Below are 12,447 nucleotides of genomic sequence, written 5' to 3'. Positions count from 1 at the left end.
ACTAAATTGAATCCCACTCCCTTTTTCAAAAGCCACCCTCCATAATAATTGGATTGGGCCCACCAACAGGCCCATTTCGGCCCGAATCAAAGTTTTTAGTTCTCTTAATTGATTAACCGTAGGTGTGGGGTAGGATCGAACTATTTAATTTATTACTGAATTATGCTCCGATTCGCTTTTAAACAGTGGTTTTATTCAATAAATATGCTTGACTTTTCTAGGTCTAATCCATTTATACGCATTTAATGCCATCACCTGCCAGATTCATTGAGGGAGAGATTTGAACCAAAAAGAAAAGAAAAAAATGAAATAATGATGGTGATATAATTGTGGATTGGGTGGACATGCCTTGTTCTAGCTTTTTAGGCATGTCAATTATCTGTCACTTGTTTTTAAGCCAATTGGGTATCAAAAATTGGAACACAAAACTACGTATTTCTATTTCTATTAGTACGATGTCTTTCGAAGAAACCCAAAGATAAAGTTACGAGAATCTATGCTCAAAATAGATAATATCATACTCTTTATCATTTAGACACATTTAATAAATGAAAACAACTTTTTCCGGGACCATCTCTTTAATTCTTTGTTGACCCCCAAATAGTTTTTGTGTAACAGGTTTCTACCCATTCACCTGTCCTCGATAGTCTCACCTAAATCATTAATACTCAAAATAGTTTCATTAATACTCCAAATAGTTTATTTATCTATTTCAAAATTCACGTTTGAAAATTAAATATATATAAATTATTTGTATATTTTGTTTTAGAGAAAGTTAAATATGTGTAAATCTCTAATCCATGTGTTTTGAAATAATTCTTTACATATATATATTAAAAAGTGGTGTGGTGTGAAATTTTAAATATTAGGCGGCTATAAAGTTAACAATGCAAGCTACTCGAGTGCAAATTTGGGGTATGAAATAACGGTCAGCAAGATTGTTGGTGTTAATTTATATCCTCTATTTTGGGCATTTTGGTCATTTCGCCTGTGCACATGCCACCACAAAAATTCCTTTTTGGCTACCTTTTAGGCTTCAATAAACATCCTTAATATATATATGCTTAAAAAAAAAAAAAAAAAAGGGTGTTTCTTTTTTACTAGGCACTCCTATGCCACTTTATTCCCTTTCCCAAATACTCAAGTTTCAAGCTTTAGTGAAAATTTTTGCCCCCAACTTTTTAAACCCAATTCTTAAATGGGTATTAATCTCAGATCGGAGCCTCGCGCCCAGAGAGAATAAACTAAAAAGGGTAGTACATAATCCCGGCTGGCAATGGCATTGGGATTGGGATTGCCTGTTCGAACAGTTCTAACAGTGTAGACCCAAGAGTTGGCCAGAATTTGGAGCTTGAATTGTTAGAAGTAGGTGCAAAGAGTGAAGTGAGTCCCTACATAATGGGTAGGGGTCAGGCGGCATGTGAGCGAGATGGCAAGTTTTTAGTTTAATATTCGGTTTGTGCATGATCGAGGCGTGGCGCCGATGGCGTCAAATGAGTAGCGATGATGGCGTCAAATGAGTAGCAATGATGAAGATGAATGGCTCACCATCTGTTTGCGAAAAGGCCCCAAAGAGAGAGAGAGAGAGATATTTCACTTTATTTCCTCGTTATCATCATCATTGCTCCCACCTCCTTCTCCTCCTACCCACAAATCTCTCTACTCTCTACTCTTCAATCAGCCATCCCTTTTGCTTCTACTCCTCCTCATTTTCACTTCACAATCATTTACGAGAACCTGTCTAAACTGGGACTTCCCTGTTTTCTGGGCATTATTTGAAACCATCTTTGACAAAAATATAACAACACCGCTCAGTGGGCTTTGTTCGAAGCTTAATTATTATTCCACTGACATCGACTTTCAGAATGTGTTGGCTTTAAATGTGCGGTAGTTGGGGCTTTGGAATTTGCCTACATCTGGAATTATATTACATTTTCATCCCCCACTTTTTCTTGTTTTCACACTACACTACCAAAATTTTGCCAGAATTTATATTAACTCTTTACTAATACATTTAATTTTAAAAAATAAATACTTTAAAAGTTAATCAATTGCATTTACTGAAAAACCCTCGGGCTGCCTCCAAATTATATTATACACAAAAATCATTGTCATGCGGGCCCGCTTGACAATCAAACCGAAAGCAGCGGTGCTATTCACGTAAATAACCACAATCTTTCACTTCCTAACCGGATTCTATTTGCCCCTCTCTCGTAAACCGCGAAGCTGCTGCCAGCGCCAACAATCCGGCTTTCCTACTCTGTCCTCAATAACTATAAATAAGCCTGTCTTGACTCTAGTTCAACTCCTGTGGCTCCCTTTTCACTCCCGCTTTCCTTTCTTGGCGGTTTTGTTGTGCTTTGCACCCAACTCATCTTCTACTGATCTGCGCCACAATGAGGCTCCGTTTGGGGTTTATCGCGTCAATTTATCTCCTCCAGGCAAGAATTCTGTAGCTGTAACGTTTTTTGTTCTTGAATCGCTTCTGTCTTCATCCGTTTGTATGTTCTTTATTACTTGCTTTGGCCGCGCTTTCCAGACGTTAGGATTTGGTGAATTCTTCTGTGTATTTTTGTCTCTATCATGCCGTGTTTATGTGATTGGTTGATGAACGAATACTGCGAAATGGAAATTATGAATCGTCAAAAGTGTGCTGTCTACTACTGTTCCTCTCGCTCGTTTCTTTTCCTGTTTAACTGTTTTGTTTTAGCTTCCGTATTCGGAAGAAGAATACGACAAGGTTGGAGGAGCTTGGCAATGATTATATATCGAATACTTTCAGCAACAGGGTAAAAGGTCCGGCTCTGCTTTAGGAGCTGTGACGTTGCTTCACGCATCTGAAAATGTTTAAAACGAATGATTAGTGGGCATCTTGTGTGGCTTAAAAATTAATTCCCAGACTTGGTGTCTTTTCTTCTTATGAACTTGGAATAATGGTAATCTGCAATGGGGATGTGCGTCAGGGTAAAAACTCCCGCTCTGCTTTATGAGACTGTGAGTTTGCTTCACGCATCTGAAAATGGTCTCTTATCCAAACTGGGAACTAGTTTCCAGGATCCATTTACGCGAATGATTAGTGGGCATCTTGAGTGGCTTAAAACTTAATTCCCAGACGTGGAGTCTTTAACTCTTATGAACTTGTGTCGATTCCAATCAGAGCGAAAGTTGTCTAGCGTTTTACCTACCATTAACTAATGCTTTTCTTATGGTTTTCGCCATTTGTTTTAGAACTTCAGTTTATTGTGAGATTCATAGAAACGATCGCCGACCCTGATTTCTTACTAAAAGTCGAGAGACATGTGCAGGTTCTATATTTTGTCCTAGCGTATGCAGAGAGGTCTAACATACGGTTGCTGTTATCTACGAATGGCACATCAGGGTATGCATTCCATTTTGGTTGACCCTTCTGCGTTTCATTAGAATAGTTATTTATTTTCCTACACATCTCATTCCCTATCTGGTTGAAGCATTTATTGCTGCGAATATTTTTCGCTTGAATCTTCTAATAAGGCTTACTTTCTCCGCCATTGAAGGGAAAAACATTCTGAAGGATATTGCACAATGTATGGTATCTGTGGAAAACGACCTGATGGTAAGGTGTTGAACTGTCCGACTGGTACCCCATCTGTGCAGGTACACTTTTGATTATCCATATTTTAGCACTGGTGGCGATTTTAAAATAAAATATGCAGGTTTAGCTGGTTTTTCTTTATGATCACAAATTATCGTGTTCCCAGCCAGACAATCTTCTTTCATCAAAGATTCAAAGTCTATGTCCAACTATTACTGGCAATGTTTGTTGCACAGAAGAACAATTTGACACCCTACGATCACAAGTTATGCAGGTAAGATCTCTAAGTGGCTTGTATTATTAATACTGCTGTCTCATAGTTGCAGAGATACTCAATGCACTCTGATAGCAGGTCGAATAATGCATCATGAGAATTTTTATATGCATTTTTCTTCTAAAACTAATATATATTGCTTGTTGACTAAAATGCATGTAAAATATTAGAATGCATGCCCCTGTATTCTAGAGCGGAAAATACGCACTGTACAGCCCTTTTCTGGGTATTAGTTCTTCTGCACGGAAGAATTAGCCTTTTGATTTTTGTTTAATACCTGAATGTGCAATGCGTTACATTTTGTAGTGTTAAAGGAACTTTCAAGTTTCAGCTTTCTCGTGTCTTCTTTTAATGAAAGTACTTCAAATTCTTGGCCCATAATATGACTCGTGTATTTTATGCAGGCTATTCCGTTTCTTGTTGGTTGTCCAGCATGCTTAAGAAACTTTTTGAACCTATTCTGTGAGCTTACCTGTTCTCCAAATCAGAGCTTATTCATTAATGTAACTTCTGTTTTAAAGGTTAGAACACTTTTTTCTTATAAAACTTATATAATTATGCCATTCACTTAGTAAGTAGCATTTATTTAGAAATTACGTGTTTGTTTTCTTTGTTTTCCATAACTTCCAAGCAAAGATGAACCTGCTAGAGAGGCAGATATTAGTTGCTCTTCCCATGAAATCTCTCTTTTATTATTAAGACGAGTAGGAGGTCATAAAAGCAATCACTTACCAAGTAATTGCACATAGATGTTTGGAAAAGATTAGGATATATAAGAGCGAGGTTATAATGTAGTTCACTTCTTTTCAATATAAACAATGATTAATGACATTTTTTCTTTTTCACAGAATCATAGTCTAAAACTGTTAATTCCATATTGCGGTCTAGTTTTCTGCAATTTTGCAGATGATCTTCGTACCAGAGATTTGAGCTTATATGCAAGCAAATTCCAGTCTTTTTCCCTTTCTTCCCAGTCCCTGTCAATAATCACCATGCATATTGGTTGCATTTGCCTAGAATTTCTATGCATTTTCTCTGCATGCTCTTTCCCAATGCTGACCTCTTTATGATGATCTCTTCTTACTTTAGCTGAATGTTAGACTTCTTCATATATCGAGCAGTTGGAAGGCCACATTGAATTTTAATGACTTGTCTCTATGCTTAGGTTAATAGCAGCCTTACAGTTGATGCCATTGATTATTATGTAGCTGATGCTTTTGGTGAAGGACTATTTGAGTCCTGCAAAGATGTAAAATTTGGTACGATGAACACACGAGCCATGCAATTTATTGGTGCTGGTGCTCAAAATTTCAAAGGTTAACATTCTCTCTTCCTCTCATGCATGTATGTGCACTCTCATACACTATTTGATTGCTGGACAAGCTCGAGATCATCACATTTTTTATGTACCCAAATTAGAAAGTATTTTTGTAATATTTTTCTGTGGAGTAAGGGAATGGAAGAAAAGTATTGATGGGGAAGAAGTAGAGGTACTCCCAAGTGTGAAAAAAAATTGAGAGCGGGTTATTTTCTCTACCTTAGCCAGTAGCTTTTTTTATTTTACTTTTTTTTTCTTTTCCCTTTTCCCCCACTATTTGTAGTGTGAACGGATCATATCTTTGATATATATATATATGAAAGATTGTTTTATTGTGTGCTCTCTTCTAAAATTTGGCATTGGTATGATTGTGGGCAGAGTGGTTTGCTTTTATCGGTAAACGAGCTAGTCCTAGCATGCCTGGTTCACCATATGCTATTGGATTTCCCTCTACCATGTCTGAGTCATCTGGAATGAAGCATATGAATGTATCGGCTTATTCTTGTGGAGATACTTCACTAGGATGTTCCTGTGGTGATTGCCCTTCAGCTCCCGTCTGCAGTAGTACTTCAACCCCCGTTTTCCATAGAAAAAATTCTTGTTCAGTGAGAATTGGGTCTCTCAAGGTGAGAAAATACTGCATAAACTGGCCGTCTTGTTCTTGTGTGTGCTAGTTTTGCATATTGTATTTAAAGATTTATTTTTCTAATTGCTATAGGTCAAATGTGTCGACTTCGCTCTGTGTATCCTATACATTATAATTGCCTCTGCTTTTCTTGGATGGAGTTTGTTTTATCGCAAATCTCAAAAGAGCCCTTCTTCGGGAACTAAAACAATGCCGAATATTATGGATGGTAGCAGTCTCCATTCTGCTACTAGGCAAAAGGATGAAAGTTTGCCAATGCAGGTTCGTTTGTTCCGACATTTCTTTTATGCTATCTTCATTTAACTTAATGGACTGTCTTAGATTAACTTTCCATTAAACCTCATGCTCTTCATGTTGGTACTATGTCGCTAATAGGGTGATGTTTATTGTGGTTCACGAGTCTCCTCTCAAACAACTCTGTATATGCTCTTTAGTTGATACTTATTAATTGTTGATGTTGCGCGTTACACAGATTCCTTGGTCAACTACAAGAAATTTCTTTGCTAATACTTCATAGTAAATCCCTTTTTTAAAAAGTAACCATAGTCGTGCAAGATACTAGCTGCTGCCAGTCATTCTTTGCCTTTGATTTCTACCAGTTATTTCAATTTGAAATTAACATTAATTTTTCAATTTGGTTGACTGAAGTTTTTCTGCTCACTATTCATATACTTCAGATGCTTGAAGATGCTCCTCAAATCAGAAGTAGGATTCAGCTTTCAGTTGTCCAGGGATACATGTCCAATTTTTATAGGTACTGAACGTCAATGCTGCTTTACTATTTCAGATGTAAAAATAACATTTATGATTATTCTTGTTCGTGTGCCTTCTCAGGAAATATGGGAAATGGGTGGCTAGAAATCCAACATTGGTGTTGATTTCATCACTCGCCATTGTTCTTCTTCTGTGTTTAGGCCTCATTCGTTTCAAGGTGGAGACAAGGCCTGAGAAGGTATAATATGGCGAGCTTCAAATGGATGACAAGGAAAAGTCCCACACACACACACACACACATATATATTAATGTGACTGATAAGCAAATGATGTGACAACTTTTGTCAAAAAGATGCAAATATGTGGATCACAAACACACACACATATATATATTAATGTGACTGATAAGCAAATGATGTGACAACTTTTGTTAGTCTTCCTTGTTATGGATGAGTGCTATCGCTGGGCACCTCTTTCCCTTATCTGCTTATAATGGTTTTGATTCAAGTCAGAATCTAGGTAACATATAGTGAATTTACTACATTCTTTTATTATATAATTCAGTGAAGAAAGTTTTGTTTTCCTTTTTTACAGTAAAACATGTTATTGTGTTTCACTTCAAGTTTCTTATCATAGTTTTCATGAAGGCTTTTAAATTAGAACCATCCTCAAATTCTTCCTTGTATTAATTATTTTATAATTCTAGCCAAATGTCAGTTGTTGGCCTTTTGATGATTTCTGTATTTGTTTCAGCTATGGGTAGGACCAGGAAGCAGAGCATCCCAAGAGAAGGAATTTTTTGACACACATTTAGCCCCTTTTTATAGGATTGAACAGGTAGAGACTATTGTTTAATGATTCCGCGAACTATTAAAATCATTTTTAACTAGTGGATTATCATACCTATTGTGAAGCTGGGTTGGAGAAGGATTATCGTCTGCTATTGTATTCAGACAACTTCTAATGCCATATTTCTTTTCTAGATTATAATAGCCACAGTTCCAGATACTGAGCACGGAAAGCCGCCAAGTATTTTGAATGATAACAATGTTAAGTTACTGTTTGGCATACAAAAGAAGGTATGTTGTTGCTAGAATAACACTTTAGGATTGATTTCTATATTATGGGATTCGTCTTTATTACTTGGGATATTTCTTCCCATAGTTTAATGTGCTATTTACATATGATGGTATCCTTCTCAAAATTTCTACTGCACATGTCAATTTTTACAGATAGATGGTATTCGAGCTAATTATTCTGGTTCAAGTGTATCTCTAAATGACATTTGCTTGAAGCCATTGGATCGTGATTGTGCCACCCAGAGTGTCCTGCAGGTGGATATTATGGTTTGCTAGTTTGATCTTATCTTATAAACACAAATACACATCCATTGAAATATTTCAATTGAAACAACATATAATTTTTTACCGGGTTGTCATTCCTGTGGTTTTAATTTATAGAGCATAATTTTACCATTTATTGCTGAGGTATCCACTCTATTTGACAGTATTTCCAGATGAATCCAGAAAATTTTGATAACTATGGAGGAGTCGAACACCTTGAATATTGTTTTGAGGTATTATATGTCGTTCCTTTTCTGATTCGGTTTTGATTGTTAGATGGTAGACAATTTAAATGCATGAGCCCTATTAGAGTTCTTGTAACTTTTTAAAGTAGATTAGAGAAGTCTTTTGTATTGTCTTCTCCTGTGGGCGCATTTGACAATCTTTTGTTTTCTTGTATTTGTTTCTGTTTCAGCATTACTCCTCTGCAGACAGTTGCAGGAGTGCATTTAAAGCTCCTCTTGATCCAAGCACCGCATTAGGGGGATACTCTGGGAACAATTATTCAGAAGTAATTTATCAGACTTACCTACTTGTTAATTGATAATCTAATTTAATAAATTAATCTCCATAGTTATCTTACCATTAGTTTTTCAAGACAGGCTTCTGCGTTCTTAATAACTTATCCAGTGAATAATGCTATTAATAAAGAAGGGAATGAATCTGGTCGAGCTGTGGCTTGGGAGAAAGCCTTCATTCAGTTGGCTAAGGTTTATCTCTTATTCTGTTTCTGTGCATTAGCTTTCCCTCTCTTTAAATTGTGTCTCTTAATATACTTTACCTTCATTGTGAAGTGACTTCCATGAGTGAAATATTGCCTAATTTTGAAGTTTAGTTGTTGTTCTTAAGGTGGTGTTTGGAGTTGAGTTTTGGGCTGTGGGTTTAATAATCCTTAGCTTGTTAAGCCCAAGCTGTGTTTGAGATGAATAAATTTCGTCCTCATTCAATCGTCATGAAATTATTTATTAACAAATAACCAATTATATATTTTTAAAACCTTACTAGGACTTTAAGTAGTTTAAACAAGTAATACAATAAGATCATAGATAATAAGTAATAGATTAAACAAAAATTTTCCATTTTCCATATTTTTATTAACCAAAAAGTGTTACTTTTGTAATAATAAACAAACACCATTTTACATGCACAGCCTAATGAATCCCAATCTCATATACATCCACACATCCCTCAATTCCCATGCTTTTCTTACCAATCTCATTCTTCTTCCTAGGCTCTATAACTCCCGGGCTCTAGTTATTTAGACTCTGTATTGGTTTCTTCCTTCATTGTTTTATAATTTTATTTTAATGCTATGGTGTCTGTCCGTCTTCTAGGAGTGAATGAAGTTTCTTGATATTAATTTACTTTTGTGATAGACCGAGTTATTGACAATGGTGCAATCTCAAAATTTGACGCTTTCTTTTTCTTCGGAAAGTTCCATTGAAGAAGAATTAAAAAGAGAGAGTACTGCTGATGTCATCACAATCTTGGTTAGTTCTTTTTTAGAGATAATCTCTTGTGTTGTACAGTTAAATTATCATTCTCTGTCCGTATGATTTATTTTAGTTTTTTTTTTTCCTGATATTTGCATTATAGTTTTATATTATTTTACTTTTGATAGTGTGGCAGTGGCTACACATCGTGTCATGTTTCTTCTTAATTGACAATTCACCCGTTTACCTAATTAAACTGCAGATAAGCTATCTTGTGATGTTTGCTTACATATCTCTTACTCTGGGCGATAGACCACATTTATCTACTTTTTTTGTTTCATCAAAGGTACGTAATGGGCAGGCTTATAACATAATCTAATTCTACTTTGGCCCTTCATCTTTAATTTCCTTTTCCACTTTGATCAGATTATTCTCTACTTTTCTGATGTTTCTTCCCAAGCGTTGGAGTTTCTGCCTTGATATGCTTATGATTCTTTTCTATGATCAGGTGTTACTTGGTCTCTCCGGAGTTGTTCTTGTCATGTTGTCTGTTCTTGGATCAGTCGGGTTTTTCAGTGCAATTGGAGTCAAATCTACTCTAATCATTATGGAAGTTATCCCTTTCCTTGTTCTGGCAGTAAGTTCTGTCTTCATCCAATTTTTCTAACATTGCCTTCCTGATTATGATTTCATATTGATATTCCTGTTCTGGACTTGCCATAGTTGGACTCCATGCTCAGATGATCATATCAGTTCAATCTTGCTTTGTTAACTTTTAACATCCTGTGCAAACTCTGATGACTTTTTGTGTGCTTTTTTATATGCTCAATTGGCAACCTGCCAATACGAACTACAATGTTTTCTAGGATTGCAATTCCGTTGCTTCTTGTTCTTCTGTTTGGGTACTGATGAAGGGAGTGGGTTGTTATTTGTATAAACTAAAATTTTGTTGCGAACTTTGAAACTTAGAATACGTTGGTTTGCCTGAAGAATGAGATTGTTGCATAACTCGTCAACTCGTTCACGTGCTATTGGCAATTATTTCAGAATTTAAGATTTTGGGAACAGAAAATGTCTTACAGTGACAGCTCCATATACCCAAAATTTCATTTCACTTGATAACAATTTTGTTTCAAATGAGCAAAAGCTGAATCGATGCTTTGGCAAGACCTATATCTTTCTTGAAAAGTTTATCCACTGTAGGCTACATATTTTTAAATCACGATGGTTAGCATTCTTCTTGGATATGCTCTTAAAAATGTAACTGTTGATGCATTCTTTTGTGAAGTCCTTTTTATGTTCATTTCTAAAAAAATTTCTCATCCACATATTAGGTTGGAGTGGATAACATGTGTATATTGGTACATGCTGTTAAACGGCAGTCAGTAGAATTGCCTTTAGAAGGACGAATTAGCAATGCGCTCGTAGAAGTTGGACCATCCATAACACTAGCAAGTTTATCTGAGGTTCTTGCATTTGCAGTTGGAAGTTTCATTCCTATGCCAGCATGCCGTGTCTTTTCCATGTTTGCAGGTTTGAGTGTTTGTCCATTGCAAAGCTCTCGAGGATGCTTGAGATATAGTTTTTCAATCACCATTTTCACTTTCTTATACAGCATTGGCCGTTCTTCTGGACTTCCTGCTGCAAGTTACAGCTTTTGTTGCTCTCATAGTATTTGATTTCTTAAGAACTGAGGATAAGAGAGTTGATTGTTTTCCGTGTATTAAGAACTCAGGATATGCTGGAAGTGATAAAGGTAGTATCTTACTTACTTTTTATATCATTTTTTCCTTAAAAAAGTAATTGTGTGTGTGTGTGTATGTGTTTGTTCAAACTCATTGCACTTTGTTGCGCTGATGCATTGCCTTGTTGAATATTATTTAGGCATCACTCAGAGGAATCCTGGCTTGTTAGCCCGATACATGAAGGTAACTTTCTAAGTGTAATATAAATTTTTGTGCTTCTTGGAGGGAAAAAAGCTCAATCCACCGCTGTTATATTAACTTGGATATCATATAATTTAACACCACGTAAATGTGTACCCTTGACAAATATGCTACATTTGTTCTTTTCTACCAGTTAAACTTATGATCGGGGGGATTCCACTTGTGTCCAAGAGAACTGTGAGATATTTTGAACGAAAAAGTACAAAATAAAAATTGGAATTATATCATTTAGATAGTAATTTTTATGGGTGTGTAACATTTGAGTCTTTCTTGTCATCCTCCTGGTGTTGTTTACTAGGTTCTTTTATTAATGACGTTAAGCTAGAAACTAAAGATGGGGTAAAATAAGTAGGCGTCTAGCTATCTGACTCCTGAGGTCCACACTCAAAGTCTCAAACCAAGAACATAACTAGTTTTGGATTGAATGACAAGTCCATCTTATTATCAATTTTACGTAGGCTTCAGTGTCTTTTTCCCTTTCTTTTCCTCTCTTTTCGTGAGCTTGATTTCTGCCTTGAATCTAAGACAACGCCTTTTATTTTGTTCTTGATTAAGAGTTTTATTTTTAGCAAACATGATATTAGGTTTCAGTTGTATTTGCTCTCATTCATTACAGTCATACTCCAAATAGATGGTTGTATGTTCCATTAGTTCTGCTATAATTCATCAGAGTTGAGGTAGATGTTGAAGCTTGTGTCTTCCTCTTACACTTTCAGTTTATTTGAAACATTTATCTTTTCCATATGACAATGTCTGCATAATATTTGACATCTCTTAATTGCGCTGTTTTCTATTTCACACCCCATGTTTTGTCTATCCAGGAGATCCATGCCCCTGTGCTTAGCATCTGGGGAGTCAAAATAGTTGTCATATCCATCTTTGTTGGGTTCACATTGGCAAGCATTGTGAGTTCTTCATCTCGTCTGGTTATTAGTTTCCCTCACCATGCTTGTTATATCTGGTGTTAATTTTCCATTATCTTAAATTTTACAGGCACTATGCACCAGAATTGAAGCTGGTTTGGAACAAAAGATTGTCCTCCCCAAAGATTCTTATCTCCAGGTTTTTATTTTTATTTGTCTCATTTTACATTTTCAAGAGATTCCTTTCTGTTTTTTCTTTTTTTTCTTTTTCTTTTTCCTTTTTTTTTTTTTTTTTTTTTTTTTTTTTTTTTTTTTTTTTTTTTTTTTTTTTTTTTTTTT

The 12,447-nt window shown here is 35.8% G+C and overlaps 1 protein-coding gene across 5 annotated transcripts in view; it reads left to right on the top strand.

The window, feature by feature from the left end:
* The first annotated feature begins 2,226 nt into the window (after window positions 1–2,226).
* The window catches only part of LOC111443358 (Niemann-Pick C1 protein-like), a 15,859-nt gene continuing 5,638 nt past the window's right edge, over window positions 2,227–12,447 (top strand). Inside the window, exons 1-24 of one of the 5 annotated variants that reach the window (XM_023081142.1) lie at window positions 2,227–2,441; window positions 3,306–3,379; window positions 3,534–3,633; window positions 3,738–3,845; window positions 4,250–4,366; window positions 5,011–5,161; window positions 5,542–5,789; window positions 5,882–6,070; window positions 6,487–6,563; window positions 6,644–6,761; window positions 7,277–7,360; window positions 7,507–7,602; window positions 7,756–7,857; window positions 8,031–8,099; window positions 8,282–8,377; window positions 8,469–8,576; window positions 9,243–9,356; window positions 9,562–9,645; window positions 9,808–9,936; window positions 10,634–10,832; window positions 10,915–11,055; window positions 11,184–11,227; window positions 12,067–12,150; window positions 12,239–12,307. In XM_023081142.1, coding sequence (XP_022936910.1) covers window positions 2,397–2,441; window positions 3,306–3,379; window positions 3,534–3,633; window positions 3,738–3,845; window positions 4,250–4,366; window positions 5,011–5,161; window positions 5,542–5,789; window positions 5,882–6,070; window positions 6,487–6,563; window positions 6,644–6,761; window positions 7,277–7,360; window positions 7,507–7,602; window positions 7,756–7,857; window positions 8,031–8,099; window positions 8,282–8,377; window positions 8,469–8,576; window positions 9,243–9,356; window positions 9,562–9,645; window positions 9,808–9,936; window positions 10,634–10,832; window positions 10,915–11,055; window positions 11,184–11,227; window positions 12,067–12,150; window positions 12,239–12,307 — 2,646 coding nt within the window. In that variant the 5' untranslated portion in view covers window positions 2,227–2,396. The other 4 variants (XM_023081143.1, XM_023081146.1, XM_023081144.1 and 1 more) reach the window with 4 other exon arrangements.

The sequence above is a fragment of the Cucurbita moschata genome, unplaced genomic scaffold (assembly GCF_002738365.1).
Source record: "Cucurbita moschata cultivar Rifu unplaced genomic scaffold, Cmos_1.0 Cmo_Scf00005, whole genome shotgun sequence".
Classification (NCBI taxonomy): Eukaryota; Viridiplantae; Streptophyta; class Magnoliopsida; order Cucurbitales; family Cucurbitaceae; genus Cucurbita; species Cucurbita moschata.
The sequence above is the reverse complement of the archived record's forward strand: the minus strand, read 5'-3'. Positions and strand labels throughout refer to the sequence as shown.